The 18948-nt window shown below is 41.0% G+C and overlaps 1 protein-coding gene across 2 annotated transcripts in view; it reads left to right on the top strand.

The window, feature by feature from the left end:
- KATNAL1 (katanin catalytic subunit A1 like 1) overlaps nucleotides 1–18948 on the top strand; it is a 38982-nt gene that overhangs the window by 2267 nt on the left and 17767 nt on the right. For both annotated transcript variants that reach the window (XM_079973878.1, XM_079973877.1), the window contains exons 2-6: nucleotides 4144–4319; nucleotides 8350–8510; nucleotides 9680–9845; nucleotides 15947–16074; nucleotides 18456–18561. In XM_079973878.1, coding sequence (XP_079830004.1) covers nucleotides 4158–4319; nucleotides 8350–8510; nucleotides 9680–9845; nucleotides 15947–16074; nucleotides 18456–18561 — 723 coding nt within the window. In that variant the 5' untranslated portion in view covers nucleotides 4144–4157. The remainder of the gene's footprint in view (nucleotides 1–4143; nucleotides 4320–8349; nucleotides 8511–9679; nucleotides 9846–15946; nucleotides 16075–18455; nucleotides 18562–18948) is intronic.

Raw genomic sequence — 18948 nt, 5'->3', positions numbered from 1 at the left:
ATGCGGCAGCTAGACTGGTGACTGGGAGTGGCCGCTGGGACCACATAACACCGGTTCTGAGAGATCTGCACTGGCTCCCAGTACGTTTCCGAGCACGATTCAAAGTGTTGGTGCTGACCTTTAAAGCCCTAAACGGCCTCGGTCCTGTATACCTGAAGGAGCATCTCCACCCCCATCGTTCAGCCCGGACACTGAGATCCAGCGCCGAGGGCCTTCTGGCGGTTCCCTCATTGCGAGAAGTGAGGCTACAGGGAACCAGACAGAGGGCCTTCTCGGTAGTGGCACCCGCCCTGTGGAACGCCCTCCCATCAGATGTCAAAGAGATAAAGAATTACCTGACATTCAGAAGACATCTTAAAGCAGCCCTGTTCAGGGAAGTTTTTAATATGTAATGCTGTACTGTTTTTAACACTGATTGGGAGCTGCCCAGAGTGGCTGGGGAAACTCAGCCAGATGGGCGGGGTATAAATAATAAATTATTATTATTATTATTATTATTATTATTATTATTATTATTATTGTGGAGCAAAGGCAAACTGAGGAAACGGGTCTAGTAGAGCATAGTATATGGCAGAAAACAGAGTCTGCAAAAATGTTGGGACTCTCTCTTTCTGAAATGTACCGTATTTTTCGCCCTATAGGACGCACATTTTCCCCTCCAAAAATGAAGGGGAAATGTGTGTGCGTCCTATGGGGCGAATGCAGGCTTTCGCTGAAGCCTGGAGAGTGAGAGGGGTCAGTGTGCACCGACCCCTCTCGTTCTCCAGGCTTCAGGAAGCTCTGCGCAACCCTCGGGAGACTGGCTCCGAGGGTTGCGCAGAACTGCCTGCAGTCCCGGGCTCAGCGCAGCTCTGCGCGGCCATCAGGAGCCGGGCGCGAAGTCCCGCCCGGCTCCTGATGGCGGCGCAGAGCTGCCTTCAGTCCCGGGATCAGCGCAGAGCTGCCTGCAGTCCCGGGCTCAGCACACTTCTCCCCATCGCCAGCCCCACAAGCTTAGGGGACAGCAGGGAGGCGGAGCGCGCCTTCCCGCTGTTCCCCGACCTGGTTCTTCCAGCCCCGCACCTGGGGGGAAAATAAAAATTTTTTTCTTTATTTCCCCCCCAAAAAACTAGGTGCATCCTATGGGCCAGTGCGTCCTATGGGGCGCAAAATACGGTAATTAAATTTGAAACAAACTTGTAGGCAGGTGATTCCAAAAAAAGGAAAAGCCTTTCAGAATGTATTAGATCATTGGTGTCTTGTTTATAACCCATAGAGAGAACTTTCTTTCTAACCTTGGTTAGGGATCAGCTCAGCTTATCCTGTTAAGAGTGAAGGTTAATATCTTTTGTGACCTCCTTATCTTATCTAGTGTAAGATTTCTAAACCTTGGGCAGGAGCAGGAGCTTTTTGACATGCATATATTAACCCTCTTATGCATGATACATAAATGAAGGAGACTCAAAAGCTACCTGGGATTTTGTGATGGACTAATACAGGAGTCAAATTACAGTATAGTTTTTGCAAATCATGACAAAACTGTAAAAAAAGGGGGGGGGCAAGCTGTAGGCTTAAATGTAAGTAGCCAAAATGCTACAGTTTTAAAGAGCCGGGTTCTGCAGGCAGGAAAAAAACAGGAAAATGTCCTGTGCTGTATGAACGGCATTCAACTCATGCAGTAGGACTTTCCTTTCCTCTTTTCCATGTGCCCCTCAAATTACTCCAGAGGGTCCCCCAACAACATGAGTTGGGAAAGCATTGCAAGCAGTGCCCCAATGGTATGGGGACTGTTTGCTTTACATAGCAGAGGTTGTATTGTGTTCATTTCAAACTGAAGAACATTTTATACAGCCTTTTTGGAGATGGACAGCACTCCTTTTGAGATTCGTGCTCTTGATTTGTGAATACTTAAGACTTAGAAATGTCTGGGCCTGACTTTTAAGACAGGTTTCCTGTTGTGTTTGTTATTAGTAGGATACAGTAAGCCTGCAATTTAGGCACATTTTAGTTGTGCACATTCAGCTTTCCATGCATGACAATTTAAAAATATAAATAAAAAGAGGCAGAAGGGAGCAGAGTTATGGAAAAATGATTTTGGCAATCCCATCTGCCATTGAACCCAGTGAGTTTTGACCACATGTGATTTTGGCTTTAGGCACGATCCCCAGAACATAATCTCAAGGTGTGTCCAGAATACTGTCTATTCCTGTTGTGTTGGATGAGTTTCAGTTTGGAAGGCTCAAGGATGTGGACAGGGTGCTTGGATCAGTCAGGGCGACCACTTAAGCTCTGAACCCTTGCCATCTTGACTGATAAAGGAGGGGACAGTTGGCTGGGCCTGGGAGGTGATTAATGTTTTTTTGTGGTCCCTGCCTGCTTGAAGGAGGCAATGGTAAAACCACTTCTCTAGAAACCCTCCCTGGATTTATTGGTTTGTTTTTGTTTTATTGGTTTGTTTCTGTTTTTGTGTGTATTATGTATTTTGTGTCCTCATTTTGCAGTTTTCTATTGTGAACCTCCCTGTGATCTTTGGATGAAGGCCGGTATACAAATTTAATAAACAAATTGTGTCTTCCTTGTGCCAAAAATAACTAGGTGACATCACCATCTCTTCAACCATGTTTTCAGAAGCGTCCTGGAGGGCTTTACTGTATCTCAAGTGCATTAATTTGTTTGGGTTGTTGTCTGGAAAGAGGCCATCTTCAAGTAATCAGCAGTTCTGTACACTGAGGCAAAAGAGCATTGCTTGGCCAGAACCTGCAGTGTAGCCTATGTTTTGACAGCTTTGCAACTGTCATTCAGCAAGGCATCTTTTGTGACGACTAGAATGAATAAAAAACAACATAGAGCCAGCTTGCTGTGTCGGTTGATTATTTTTTTTTGCAAGATCTGAAAAACCTGCTCCCGTATGGATGAGCAGAGGGTTGGAGACTATTTTTATTGATGAGATGCAGTACTTTTGTAGCAGAAACCTGTATGCTTGCCATTATTGGGCCTCAAATTCATGAATACTGCTGTTGCGTCTTCATTGTGTAAAACATTGCTCTGTATATTTCGGTCTTATTCACAAATGACACCTTTTCAGTGAATTTATTTTTAAAGGTAATATGTGAATAAGTGTACCACAAGATATATATATCAGAGAGCTTGAATAAGATAAGATTTCTGGTGGTGGTTGGAGGCTCCATAGTTAGCAAACCAGTAATAAATTGTGCAGAACAGTAAAAGGTGATATTATAGGTCTAAATTGCAATTCTTTAGATTTGATGTTTTTCGCACACAGAATAATGTCCCAAAGTGACATTACAGCATAAAATACATTAAAACTGTAAAAAATAATAATATGCAGATCCTAATTGTGTTCATCCAAGAATATTCATAGAAGGACAAATTCTACCCACCTCACTAAAGGATGAACACTGAAAAGGCCAAAAAAAACCACACCTCACTACCCTCCCAGTTAACGAGGTGTGGGTAAATAGATGTTTAACCTTGCACCTAATAGATGTTTAACCTTGCTGCAAACAGCGAGATACCACTGAGAAGGCTTGCTTACATGTTGTGGCTCTCTGCATGTTGAGAAAGCATGTTGAGAAGAGCCTCTAATGGCTACCACAAGGTAGATAGATTCAGATGAGGAGCCACATAGAGCTGTTAAAGGTCCAAACAGGACTTTGAACTGAGCTTGAGATCTTATCAATGGCCAATGCAGTTGTGCAAGAATTGGACTCCTATTCTCAGCAATCTTGCTACTGAAGTCTGTTCCAGCTGAAGTTTCTGAGCCATCTTCAATGGCAGATCCATCCATGTATAATGTGTTTCTGTAATCTAACATTGAAGCTACCATAGCATAGACAAGAGAAGTTCGGTTATCTCTGTCTACATAGAGTCATAGGTGGTGGAAGACACACTATGCTACAAAGGTTGTTTGTGCCTTGATCAGCAGTACATAATGGATTCACAAGTAGCCCCAAGCTATGCACCAGTTCCTTCAGGAGGAGTTTAGCAGTATTCAGAGCAGACTGAGCCCCACTCATCTGGTCTAACAACACCTCAGTTTTTTTGGTCTCATCCAGTCCATGAGAATAATCTCAAGTTACTGCTTAAGGATTTGTTGGACCACATGTAATTATATTCTTTTTATGTTTCCATGCTGTGTTATAGGTTTCTCAAAGAAAATGAATTTGGCCGAGATCTGTGATAATGCTAAAAAAGGAAGGGAATATGCACTTCTCGGAAACTATGACTCCTCCATGGTTTATTACCAGGGTGTCATCCAGCAAATTCAAAGACACTGTCAATCCATCAGAGACCCAGCACTGAAGGGCAAATGGCAGCAGGTATGAAAAAACAATACTTGCATGACTACATATTTTATTTATTGGGAAATATATATGCTTCTGGTGGTGGCTCATGTGATGGCCAGAAATAGAACAAAAAGACTGAAAACATTAAAATAAACAATACAAAACTTCATAACATCAACAAATTAGGAGCAGGACAGGCTGCAGCATCTCTGGAATGCCCTCAACTATCAGTCACATTAAAGTCCCCACTTTAACAAATGATTTTACTCTTTTCCTAAAATCCATTAGTTGATCTGGCTAGGTTAGCCACACCTAGTAAGTGGACCACAAGAAAATGGGAATATTTTTCAGCAAATTTTAAACATATTGATGGTCATGTATGAATTCTGCTAAATTGAAGTTCATCAACATTTAGTTGACATTTGCAGATTAGGTTCCCCCCCCCTTAAACAATGGTTTTTACATCTAATCGAATCTGTTTTCTTTTTATTAATATTATTTTATTCAGTCTCTTCTCTTTCTGAATGCATATTCATCCTTGTATTCCAAAGAAACACCCCTGTTCACAAGCATAGTTAACTCTTCCTACTTCCTCTGCTGCCCCCACTTTCTCTTTCCCATCCTTCTCCCCCTAACCCTCTTTCCTGTGTCTTGTTTTGATCCCTCGTTAGTAAAGATAGTGTAGGTGCTATTCTGCAAGTTCTTCTTTCCTGTATCACTTAATGTGCAGGAAGCTTAGACAGATAAGCCTGATTTGCTAGAAGCATTAACTTAGTCTGGACACTATATAGTGCCATCAAAATTTTTGTGGCATATGTTTTGTGTTGATGTCAGAGATGTTTAATTTTCTCCAATTACTTTTTGGTCGGTGTCAGATAATTCAAATTAAGAACAAAGCAAATAAGAGCCATTGAACTTGGTGAGACTATATATGAGGAAACATATTCAGAGTTGGGCTACAAGTCATATATTCAACCACAGTTCTGTTAGAGAATATTGCTTTCTTGGAGGGGGGCAGTATTGCACCCTTGTGTATGATGTGCTAAACTAGAACAAGGATAATTTCATTGTTACTGTGTCTTTTTATTTAAACTGGCATTTTACATGAATCCTCTTTTCATATAATAATAAAAAAAAACCTTAGCAGGATTTCATCTTACTATTTCAAAATAGATTTTTGTTTTGACTCATTTAGCCTTCATATTTGTTGGGTCCACTATGGCAGTTGCTCATTGCCTTGTCATTAATAAGAGCATTAATTTCTCCTGACATATTGTCATGACTCTGTGACTGTGCAAAGTACAATTGACCCATTTAATTTAGGGGTGCATTCACAAATGCCATCTTGCTGTACGTGCAAGCAGTCCTAATCTTCCATATACATACATATGGACAAATGTAACTTGTAAGGCATGCAATCATGGATACAGTCAGCAGCAATGTCCATCAGCACTTTCCAGGGGCACTGATGATGGGCATTGCTGCCTGCTGGGTCCATGAGTGCCTACTTTTCATGTTACTGTGGCCCTACAAATGTGTAGTCATGAAAGTATCTGTTGTTGTTTTTTTTAAAAAAATAATATTTATTACTTTTAAACCTTACAAAAAAGAAGAAAAAGAAAAGGAAAAAAACAAAGAAAAAGCAAAAGAAAGAAAAAACAATACATTACAATATACACAACACAACATTAACACATTAAACTAAACAAAACAGAACAAAAACAGTTTAAAAACATACATCATACCATTTCAACGTCTTATCCTTCATTCCCTTGTTTCCTCGACCTCCTCCCACCTCCCTTTTTGTATTCCAATTCTATTAATTGTTTCAGCAATTCCTTTCCATTTTTCTCTATTTTCTGTCTTATAATTATCTTAACTTATTTTAAACTTATTTTCCATTAATACTATAATACTTATTTATGCTTAACTCCTTATAACATTTCTACTAAAGCCATATAATTTCATTCCAACATTTTTCTAACACTCATTAATTTTACAATATTTCTATAAATAAACTTTAAACTTTTTTCAATCTTCTTCCACCGTCTCTTCTCCCTGGTCTCGGATTCTGCCAGTCATTTCCGTCAATTCCATATAGTCCATCAACCTGGTGATCTTCTGTCCGAGGCTCTTAACTCTTTACCAAGTCCCTTCTGCATGTCTTCTTCATATTTATACATGCACTTTACTTTATCTTCTACTGATCTTGTTCTTAATTTCCTTCCTTTGATGCTGAAGAGTAGATCTCAGGGAAGCGCCAACCTAGCAATGTTTTTATTCCTTCTCGACAGGTCAGCCAAATCTCCGTAGTTAAAACTAAAATCCAAAAGATATTTCAGGACGTGTTTCAAAATTCCTCCAAATCTGAAGGTCCCCACAACTCCAATTTCCTCCTGCCCCAGGTTCAGGAAAGTATCTGTTGTTAAGTGTCCTTGATAAAATCAGAGCTTGAAAAATAAAATCTCTCTGATACAGCAGGTTAATTCTCCCTGCCAAAACTAGAAAGTCCAGTGATTTCAGTGAGTCTATACTGAATGTCACTTCCTTGGATATTGCCCAATTCCATTACACATATTTAAAGATTTTTGTGGTGTGACACATTGAAGTCTTTCTTATTTGTTAAACTCATGGAATCATACTGTTGGCTTTCTGTGTGAGATGCTTTGATTTTGTTTGAGGGGTGTGTGGAATTGAGTGTTTCATAGAATCATAGAATCATAGAGTTGGAAGAGACCACAAGGGCCATCGAGTCCAACCCCCTGCCAAGCAGGAAACACCATCAGAGCACTCCTGACATATGGTTGTCAAGCCTCTGCTTAAAGACCTCCAAAGGAGGAGACTCCACCACACTCCTTGGCAGCAAATTCCACTGTCAAACAGCTCTTACTGTCAGGAAGTTCTTCCTAATGTTTAGGTGGAATCTTCTTTCTTGTAGTTTGGATCCATTGCTCCGTGTCCGCTTCTCTGGAGCAGCAGAAAACAACCTTTCTCCCTCCTCTATGTGACATCCTTTTATATATTTGAACATGGCTATCATATCACCCCTTAACCTCCTCTTCTCCAGGCTTTCAAAGGCCACACACTTTCCTCTTTCTCCAGGTTTCAAAGGCCACACATCCTTTGATCGCAACAGGAGCGGAAATAGGCCATATGTTTGCTGTTGATAGATATAAGAGCAAGTTCATTGGAGGTTTCCGGTGCACTGTCTGTTCCATCTGTACTGGATCAGTTTTGATTACTGTGTCCTGGGGTTGTAGACAAGCTGCTTGAAGAAGTGTGTCCGACCACCTGCCCCCTTAATACTTTTCCATCTTGGCTTCTTAAAGCTAGTGTTAGGCTATTGATTGGGTGGCTCCAGGAAATGATCAGTGGTTTACTGGAGAAATACCGTGTCTAATACCCTCTTTTCAGGCAAGGTGCTCCAGAGGGTGGCAGCAGTCCAGCTTCAGGCATGCTTGGATTGAGACTTGAATATCTGGATCCATTTCAGTCTGGCTTGAGGCCTGGTCATGGCCCTGAAAGAGCCTTGGTTGCCCTGACATTTGTCTGGAAAGAGATGGGGGGAGTTTGACTCTCTTCATTCTTTTTAACCTCTTGGTGGCTTTCCAAAACCATTGACCATGCATGCTATCTTTCTTGAGCAGCTCAGGGAGGTGGGGTTGGGGGCACTCTATAGTTCAACGGTTCTGTTTCTACCTTCAGGGCTATTTCCAGAAAGTAGTTTTGGGAGGCTACTGGGAAGCCATGGGAGCCTTCCTGTGGTGTTTCCCATGCGATTTGAAATCTATATGAAACGACTGGGAGGTGCCATCAGGAGTTTTGCTGATGAAGGGCAGGTAATAAATTTAATGGTGGTAACATAAACACATTTTTTAAATAATAAATGATACGATCTCATACAGAAAATTGGGCAAATAGGTGTTGGAGAGATAGACTACAGTCTGCCTACTGCCTGCTGTGCAGTATATCATTCCTGCCTTATCCTGATGATGAGCTTAATTCTTTTGTAGCTTAACTATGAATCCTTTAGTCAGTGTAATAAACTCTGCTTATTTTCAAGGTTCGGCAAGAGCTGTTGGAAGAATATGAACAAGTAAAGAGCATTGTCAACACTTTAGAGAGTTTTAAAATAGACAAACCTACAGATATTCCTATATCTTATCAAGATGAAAATTTTAGGGATCCAACTGTTTGGCCACCTCCTGTTCCAGCTGAGCACAGGTAATTGGGTTTAAAATAAGTTTGCAGTTTTTATTGGTGGATTAATTACCTGTACTTAATATTTGAGAGTGTATGTAGTATAGTGACTAAGAAATTAGGTTTATTGCAAACCTTGTATTACTTCTTTCCCTGTTCTGGCTTCTTTAGACTGTTTTCTGGTAAGGGCTTCAACTTTACTTGTTGCTGGATCAGTTCAGAAAACACAGCAAACAGCAGTGGTCTGTGTGAACCATTGTTCCTAACCCTAAGTATGGTTTGAGCATATAAACATAGAGAAAAACTATGATTTACAGTGAGTCCTGCTTTGGGTAGGGATTGGCTGTGCTTCAGAGTTCCCACTTGGGAACTCCATAGTGTAGCTAGTCCCACTGTGGCTTGTTGTCAGTGCTGATCAGCTAATTGGGGCTGACAGCAAGGCTTGCTTGCCAAGTAACAATTGGGAATGTACTTTAAGGCTCACAGTTTTTCCTTTGCAGCCATACCTCTACTTTTCCCATGCCCGACAACAAAATTGGGACCCTGTGTTGAGTCTAATTTGGCTTCCGGGGCAGAGGTTCCCCCTCTCTGCTTTACAGAAATACAACCATTATGATTTTCATAGCCATAGAAGGGATGACAAGGTAGTATGGGGCTAGGGAAAGGTAAAGGGACCCCTGACCATTAGGTCCAGTTGTGACCGACTCTGGGGTTGCAGCGCTCATCTTGCTTTATTGGCCGAGGGAGCTGGCGTACAGCTTTTGGGTCATGTGGCCAGCATGACTAAGCCACTTCTGGCGAACCAGAGCAGTGCACGGAAACACCGTTTACCTTCCCACCTATTTATCTACTTGCACTTTGACGTGTTTTCGAACTGCTAGGTTGGCAGGAGCAGGGATCGAGCAATGGGAGCTCACCCCGTTGCGGGGATTCGAACCTCCGACCTTCTGATCAGCAAGTCCTAGGCTCTGGTTTAACCCACAGCGCCACCTGTGTCCCTAGTATGGGGCTACAATGTACTTTAATTCCGCTCTCCACCCCAAAGCTTGGCCACCCACCCACTGGCTTCTCACAGATCAACTTGCATGATCTGAACATCACGTTTTCCCCACCGAATTGGGTAGCAAAACACAGTAGTAAAGCATTTTGTTTCTCTCCAATGCTAGCTGCATCATGTTTCATTTGCTTGACAGAGCCCCACCTCAAATAAAACGACCCAATCGAGAAGTGAAACCTCTGAGGAGAGAATCGCCAGGATTGCAGCGTGGACCTGTGGGCAGAGCTCAACCAATCTCAAAAAATGAAAAACCTGCAAGCAGCCGAGAAAGGGAATCTAGAGCAAAAGGAAAAGATGAAAAGGTAAGAATTTAGGGGGCAGCTGGCAGGTACCTTTCTTTTGTGGAAAAAAAAATGTATATTTTCTGTTGGCAAAAAAGCATGAATGTATAATAATTGCATACTTACAAAAGACTTACAAAATACTTACAAAAATATAATTTCCCTCCCAATATTTACAACTGGTTCAGATATTAAGAGAGATAAAGGAACAGACTGTGAGAGTTACCATCTCCTTTGAACAGCTGATACAAGATACAATTTTTAAATCGATGAAATTCAGAATGTTGAAAAGTTTGCTATTATATTCTTTGCTTCCCAAGCCAAAATATGTCTGAGAGTCTGAACTCCCCCCCAAAAAAGAAGAGGGGAAGATATGAACAGTGAATCTGTTTTGCTGTGTCAACACAAGAGAATTGCATTTTAAAAATTACAGTACTCTGAAACTATTAAGTTGTATAATACAAATGTAGTCCATGGGGGGAGCGTATTCTCAGATAGCAGTTCTCTGTATGTCTTATGTTTTGTCCTTGAGTTCATTATTACCTTGACATAAATAACCAAATTAATCTTAATTTTGGGTTGGGCAGTAGATACTGATAAAAGCTACAGCTTTTTAAAACTACTGGGTACAAGCAGAGGATTTTAACACCAGCTATGCATAAAATTGGAAGTTTTGCTCTGCGCCAACAGTGGCAAATGAAAGCCTGACAGATTTTTATTTTGGAAAGACTTTAAAAATAAAGTGAAATTGGCTCAAGGAAGGAAAAGCAATAATGATTTTCTTGAATTGTAATGAATGTAAGGTAATTATAAAGAGGCAGGTTTTTCAGGCTATCTAAATACAGAACAATAATTTTGTATTGGCAAACTGTTTTACTTTGGTACATCCTTTATAGGTTGAGGGAAATGCCTTTTGTTAATATGATTAGGAGATTGTATCTCTGTCACAGTCTCAGGTTTGTAGAAATTCTATGGTAGATAGCTTTACTTTGTAAAGTATTGTTCTTTGTGACAATTTGATTTAGCATCTGGAATTTAGAATCACATTTTAGCTTACAGGGTGTGTAAAGGAACACACACAATGTTCTCTGTACTAAGATTTTAGATAATATCTTTGCGGTCAGCTTGCAGAAGTAGGAAGTGCCTGTCTCTGTTTCTGCTTTTATGCCAATGATGGCAGTGTTCTTTATTGTTGTTGTCATTAGCTGTTTTTCCAAAACTTATATAAATAGTAGGAAATGGTTTCCCCACAGATCTGATTCCAGTGTGATGTTGTAGACGGTAGAGGATCAGAGTTGCAGTAGGGCAATCTGAGTTTCAATTCATTTTCATCCATGGAGTTATTTGCAGGACTTTGGGCTAGCAATCTCTGTCCCTTAGGATTGCTGTGAGGATAAAATTGGCTAGCCCCAGGAATGTCATTCTGGGCTCATTGAAGGTGGAGAAGTATACAAATGGAATAGAATAAATGGCGTAGTTAATCATACATGATGTGTGCGTGCTTTTGCTTAAATGGAAGTGACCTCTGTATAGGAAGACGGTGTATGAAGCAGCCATTAATAGCAGTGTGACAGATTCTTATGCTGAATGGATCAACAGTGCCAAGGTGAAATTAAAGGTTATGGTTAGAATGGAAAAAGACATGGTAAAATGAAAATGCTTTGTGAAAGTTAAATGCATACCTGTCATTTGCATATATGGAAGATGGCACTTGTCATAAAACCTTTATATTCTACTAGGGGAGAGCTAGGGCAAAGAGGGGAAGAAGATTTCCTTTTTCTTTTTGCCCACCTTCTCCACACGTTCATGCACACTCATTTTCTCTTTCATACACCTACATTCTCTTATAAGCATGCAGATACATATCCTCTTTCTCTCTTAATTTGCATACATGGAAGTATACACACATGCCTTTGTTCTTTCTCAACCCCACCCCCATGCATTATTTCCCCATTCATCTTCCTTGCTGCCGCTTTCCCACTCATTCTTCTTCTTCCTCCCTCTGCTCTCCCCGCAGTGTCTCCTATTCCTACTTCTTATCAGTGGCTACCAGCAAGATTTGCTGGATTTTCTGGATCCAGGGAGGCTCCTTGCCACATCCCGAGTGCTCTTGGACAGGATAACTAGATAGAACAGAGAGACCCTTTGCCTGCCATGTTTCTCAAACTCGGGTCCCCAGCTGTTGTTTGACTACAACTACTATCATCCCTCACCACCGGTCCTGCTAGCTAGGGATGATGGGAGTTATAGTCCAACAGCAGCTGGGGACCCAAGTTTGGGAAACACTGGTAGATGCCTTGGGGCAAAGGGATCCTGCAGCTGAGAGCTCTTAGAGTTAACCCATCAGTGTTCACTTTGCGTAAGATAAGAAAAGCCTTCTCCCTTTGGGTGTAGGTCTAGCTCAGGCATCCCCAAACTCGGCCCTCAAGATGTTTTTTAGGACTACAATTCCCATAATCCCTGACCACTGGTCCTGTTAGCTAGGGATGATGGGAGTTGTAGTCCCAAATCGTTTGGGGGTGCCTGGTCTAGCTGTAGTCAGGGCGTGGGTCTTGATTTTTAAAGCATCAGGAATGTGTTTTCCAGTAGCCCATCCCCAATATGTTTTTTGTCCTCAGCCAAACTGTTTATTTCTCAGTCTAATTGTTTCAGACAGTTTGAAGTCATGTTGTTCCCTCCCTCTTTCCACTGGGAAGTGTGGTCCCTAAGCTGAGGGTGGGGACAGAATGAGCAGCACTTTTCTTCTACTTCCCAGTAAGCATCTGGCTGGTTCTAGTTGTCAGAAGGCCTTTGAGTGTGCCTTTCCTAGTCAGAGCAATTTATTTGACATCACATTGATGTCATGTAGGAGTTGTTTGCAGAATGTCTAGGTGCGGGGCCTAATATCACCGCAACGTGTAATGCACCAGGATTATATATCGCCCTCCAAGCACTGCTTGTAACCAGCACAAAATGATGAATTCTGGGAGTTCTTGTGAGATGCATTACAGAACTTGTACATGGGTTAAACTTCCACTGATATGCAGCTATTGCTGGGAATAGTAATCCTAAAGCAGTGGCATTGTTCAAAGGACCCTTTATTGTACAAAGCAGTTCTGCTTACCTCTCAGCCGGGGATTTTTAATGCAAAGAATCTGGTCACTAGGTGGCAGAAAGGAAATAGTTTATACTCTATATTGCAAAATGGAGCACAAAATGTGAAGATGCATAGCCTGGGCAGCTGCATGAAGAAGTACTGTTGTGGGTTACAGTACTATATTGTTTCCTGCCTGCTGAGCTGCTGTAGGGCACAGATGATCGGTGGGCTTTGTGTGAAGAAGCCAGCACCCAGAGGACAAAGCTGTTGGCAGCCTTGCACAAGTTTAACAGACTTCTTTCCTTTCCTTCTGAGCTTCTGCACCCTTTGGCTACAATCTTCTGATTTAAATGAAATTTTCAATGTTGCTTTTCTGTGCAAAAGGAAAGGTTGGTCAGAGATTTATGAATAGCTCTGCTTACTCTTTTTAAAAAAGTGGGCTTGGGAAGGAACCAGACAGGAGTATTCTGCTTCCAAAGGGACTTGGGAAGAAATCGCTACAAAGGGAACCCCATAAATTACCACTTCCGTACCCTCCTATACCTCTGCCATCTTGCTTACCTGTGCCGCCCAATTCCCCAGCTGCATCAGTTCTCTTTCTCATTAGCCGCTTATCCCAAGCAGCTAATGACACTTTCTGATTTGATTTGAAGTATGTAGAGAACAAATTGTTTCTTAATTCTGTCTAGCTTGGCTAAAAACAACCAACATGCAGGCGTTTTTCTGCATCGCTAGGTACTGTAAACTTGCAAGGCAGCTAAAAGGTTCTTTCTGAACTATTTGTAGTGCAGTATGGAGCTGCTGCTGTCTCATAAATTTCATAAACCTAAAGTATTTATAGGAACACTGAACTGTGTTGGTTTAAAAACAAAATGAAGAGATCGTTGGCATGTAGGGATGAGGATGAAATTTGATTCAGTTCATATTTAAAGGTGGATTTATCTGATTTGCACATTTGAAAATCAAAATGCAAAAACTGAAGCATAGCTACCCTAGGTGGAGCTGAGCTCAGAATCTCATTCCTCCCTGAAAACAGCACCCTCAAAATCCTTTCCAACTTGCATCACTGCTGCCAGTTCTAGGACTTCCCTGGAAATCCTAAGTTGTTTTCAAGAACCTTTTAATTTGCCCCTTGCTTTTAATTAAATGCAACCTTTCCCTATTTTCAGTGTTCATAATTCCCTTTGAAACAAAACAGTGGAAGCAGGGGACATAGTGCTAGCAATTCTCAGTTAGTGATCCCAATTCCCCCCACAATGTATATTGATCTGATGTACCTGCTTTTAACACCCCCCTTGGCATTTTCTTGAAATGTGCTTGTGCTCCCCCTCTGTTTGTGTGTGTGTGTGTGTTGGGGGGGGGGCTTTTTTTAGTCTGTTGTTTTCATGTCTTTTTTTTTTTATAATGATTTTTATTCGTTTTTCAAACAGATAACAAAAGCAATACAAAACAATATAATTTCCAATTCATCGTTTCATACCCTTCTTTCTTTTGACTTCCCCATACCTCCCCATCCCTGCATCCTTGTTTAATGGTTCTTTAGCAACCCTTAGGTCCATTATCTTAATTCCCTTTCATAAAAGTTCCTTTAGTTTTTTTGATTACTGCTGCAATTTCTTTACCTCTTATCCCCTGACATCTTAACATTCCTCAATTTTACAATTGTTTTTAAGATATATTTTAGATTTCTTCCAGTCCTCTTCCACTGTCTCTTTCCCCTGGTCACGGATTCTGCCCGTCATCTCGGCCAGTCCCATAAAGTCAATCACCTTTGTTTGCCATTCTTCCAGAGTAGGTAGTTCTTGCGTCTTCCAATACTTTGCCAGTAGAATTCTTGCTGCTGTAGTGGCGTACATAAAAAAATCCTATCCTTCCTTAACACCACTTGGCCAACCATGCCCAAAAGGAAAGCCTCTGGTTTCTTAGGAAAAGTCCACTTAAGGACCTTCTTAATTTCATTATAGATCATTTCCCAGAAAGCTCTAACCCTTGGGCAGGTCCACCAAAGGTGGTAGAAAGTACCTTCAGTCTCATTACATTTCCAACACTTATTATTAGGCAAATGGTAAATTTTTGCAAGCTTGACTGGGGTCATGTACCACCGATAAATCATTTTCATAATATTTTCTTTTAAAGCATTACATGCAGTAAATTTGATACCGGTGGTCCATAACTGTTCCCAGTCAGCAAACATAATATCATGACCAATATCTTGTGCCCATTTAATCATTGCTGATTTCACCGTTTCATCCTGTGTATTCCATTTCAACAGCAAGTTGTACATTTTTGATAAGTTCTTAGTATTGGATTCCAACAGTTCTGTTTCTAATTTTGACTTCTCTTTCTGAAATCCTATTTTCCTGTCCTGTTTAAATGTCTCATTTATCTGATGGTAATGCAACCAATCTCGAACCTTAGGCTTTAGTTTCTCATAACTCTGCAGTTTCACCCTTTCACCATCATATTCTAAAATCTCATAATATTTTGGCCATTTAGAGTCCATATTAAGCTTTTTAACTTCCCTAGCTTCCATTGGTGACACCCACCTGGGGGTTTTACTTTCCAGCAGATCTTTATATCTAATCCAAACATTATACAATGCTTTCCTCACAATATGGTTTTTAAAACTTTTATACACCTTTACCTTGTCATACCATAAGTATGCATGCCAACCAAAGCTATTGTCGTACCCTTCCAGGTCCAAAATGTCCGTGTTCTCAAGAAGTAGCCAGTGTTTCAACCAGCAGAAAGCTGCCGATTCATAATAAAGTCTTAAGTCCGGCAGGGCAAACCCCCCTCTATCCTTTGCATCAGTTAAAATCTTAAATTTAATTCTGGGCTTTTTGCCCTGCCAGACAAATTTTGATATGTCTTTCTGCCACTTCTTGAAACAGTCCATCTTGTCCAAAATGTTGTTTTCATGTCTTGTTGAGGTATGATGATGGAGGGAGTATGGCACAGAGAACAGCTCAAAAGAAGAAAAAAGAAATGTAGCTGTAGAATTCTTTTAACTTTCAGGTGATTAGCTTTCAACATCTTGATCTAGGGAAAGAAGATCCCCCAGGATGGTGCCGGTGATGGTGAAATTCAGAAGTTTGATGGAGCAGGATATGACAAAGATCTGGTTGAAGCTCTCGAAAGAGACATCGTGTCAAGGAATCTAAGTATTCATTGGTACAGTGCTTACTTTGTAAAGTGAGAAATGCTAGAATTCTTATCTGCCCAAGAAACCAGATACCTTCATCCTGAGGTGGTGGTTACTGCATAGTAAGTAAAACTCAAGGGAAAAACAGGAAAAGTGGCTTGTGGCCCCTTAAAAACCAGCACAAGCTGTGGTGGACTAGAGCTTAGTTGCAACAACAGAATGCACAGCTACCTTTCTGTAACTTGTATTGTGAGTGCATTTTCTTCCTACACTACAGCCATTCTCTACACATTGAGTGCTCTGGATATATTCAAAGGCATGTTCCTGCCCCAAAAGTACAAGGTAAAAACTGGTTTCATAGTTATGATCCCCAATATTCAGAGTTAAGTTCCGGTGAGCCAAGGCTCAAACTAAGCTCAAATTGGCATCAAGTCTGGTTCACGTGACATGGTAATCCAAGCTTTGTCTGGCTGTTGGAAAGCAGCTCACAGGTGATTTTCGCCTCCTTGGTCTTTTTTGCTTCCATTTGGCTTGTAGTTAGTGAGAAGAGAGTTTACCCCATGAACCTAGGCTTAGCTCAGCATAGTGTGTGGGTGCAAGAGTAAAGAAGATGAGGGACTGCAAAGACCATTTCTGAAGCCTCCCTTTTCCCACCTATGGTCATATAGCCAATAATGGACAGGGCATGTAATCCACCTAGAAACAGAGGATCCAAAGTTCTCAGCTAACTTTAATTGAGGTCCTGCATGATGCTGTCTTACCCAGCCCAAATAGTGTGGGCCTTACAGTTTCTTTTAGGATCCTACCTCCTGAAAGGTGTTCAGTGATGTTCCTTGCTCTTAGGGCTCTCTGAACTTGTTCAACTTCATACCCCATCCCCCCAAAAAAAGAGCAGTACTAACCTAATCCTCTCCAACCTGCAGGACTGTTGGCAGCCTCCCCTTTTTGCTGGGTCCAGGCTACCATTTCAGCCTGAGATTGAACTAAAGGAGAGTGTTGGAAGTCTAAAATATTTGGGGCATCTGGTACAGTTGTCTCAATCACTCAGTGGATCTCATATATTTCATAGACTCATAGAGGGCTAGCTCCATGTGTCATGATTTAGACCAGGGGTGTCAAACTCAAATTCATCGGGGGCCGCATCAGCAGTTTGGTCACCCTCAAAGGGCCGGTTGTATCTGTAGGACTATGTGTCCACTCTTTATTATCATAAATTATTGTCACTGCATTCAATTATTACTGTTTTTTGTAATAATGTAAGTAATAACTAGCTCTGAAAGCAGAAACATAGTCAGAATAATGGCAAGTAGATATTCAAATGTACAATTATTGTACAATTTATTGAAAAATGATTTTTGGTAACAGACAGTAATTTTTTTTTTTAAACATAAAAATATTGCCAAACACTGTTTATTACACATATGGCAAACACAAGGCATTAACTTCCCTCTGCATCAACTTTTCTTTTCTTGGACATTTTTGGGTTATTTGATTGTAGTTTATGGTCCCTATACCACTGTAAAGTGACACGGAAGTGGTCAGTATATCCAAAGTTTACTGCTCAGACTTTTAAGCGGAATAATAAGCAGACCCCCCCTAATAATCAGACCCCCCACACACATACATCATATGTACTTACAGTACAGGAGAGAAGGGTTCAGGCAGCCGTTGGATCTGTCACATCACAGGATGGCATGCACTCAATATAAAAACAAGTGGAGGTTTCCTGTGTAGAACGGCCGGTGCCGCTAGAGGGCAGACGTTCTCTGGCTTGTAGGCTGCCGCGCATGCGCTGAAGAGGCGGCTTTCTTGTGTCAAAAAAAAAAAAAAAAAAGCGAGAATAAAAGGTGAAGGCTGGCGGGCCTTGTGTTTGACACCCGTGATTTAGACAGTGGATATTTATCCTATATCGGGACCGTCTGGTCCACTATTGTAAGCAGACATGTAACTAGCCTCTTTAGGCTTGACAGCCTCACCTCCCACCTGGTTGAAGTGGTTCATTTGTGTTTCTGTTTTATCAAGAGAGCTTCTTTTGCTAATGGTGTACTGTTCAGATCATAAAGCAAGATTTTCATTCTTAGTACCATGAGCAAAAGCTTCATTACAGGCACTCATTAAAATGCCCTTGAGCGTTTTCTCACATTTAAAAATGTTTCCTTGGTGATCATGCTTTCAAGGAGCCTTTATTATTACTATTCTTCTTATTCAAAATCTTGTGGCAGGGTTAGTTGAAAGTCATTCTCCCCCACCCATGTCTTTCATGTAGAAAGCCATTTTCAGGAGGCTGGCTTTTACTTACATCCTGCTTAAGAAAACGCTGTTACTTATTTTAAAATAAATGAAAGGTGTTACTTTTTTGAAGCAGAATATATTGTGCATGAATCTTCTAATCTTGGTTGATCTTTCACAGGGATGATATAGCAGACTTGGAAGAAGCCAAAAAATTATTAAGGGAAGCAGTTGTTCTTCCAATGTGGATGCCGGATTTTTTCAAGGGGATCAGGCGACCTTGGAAGGTGAGAACCATCCAACTATTGTATTCATGTCTGTGCAGTTGTAAGTACAAAAGATGTGTTTCTGCATAATGCTGCATTGTGTATTTAGACGTTACCTCCTATAATTGGCTGCCCAAAATTGCAGGGCTGCATGTTAATTCTAATCATTTGTATTGGTTTACAAACAGTTAATCTGGTTATTGGGTGTGTTTTGAGATGATGCTGTTGTCACTGGCAGGTGACCTCATTTTATTTGGGAGTCACAACTGTGGACACAGTTGAAACTTTGGGGATATTTGAGGCTTAGTTATTTTTATGTGGATCAGGTTCAGTCACTCCGTTCTTTTAGATGATTGGTCAAGATGCATCTGTCCCTGCCAAGCTTTTGGAGAAGGATGGGATGTTTTG

This window comes from Podarcis cretensis (genome assembly GCF_951804945.1).
Source record: "Podarcis cretensis genome assembly, chromosome: 4".
NCBI classification, from domain to species: domain Eukaryota; kingdom Metazoa; phylum Chordata; class Lepidosauria; order Squamata; family Lacertidae; genus Podarcis; species Podarcis cretensis.
Note: the sequence above shows the minus strand (reverse complement) of the source record. Positions and strands in the feature narration are given on the sequence as shown.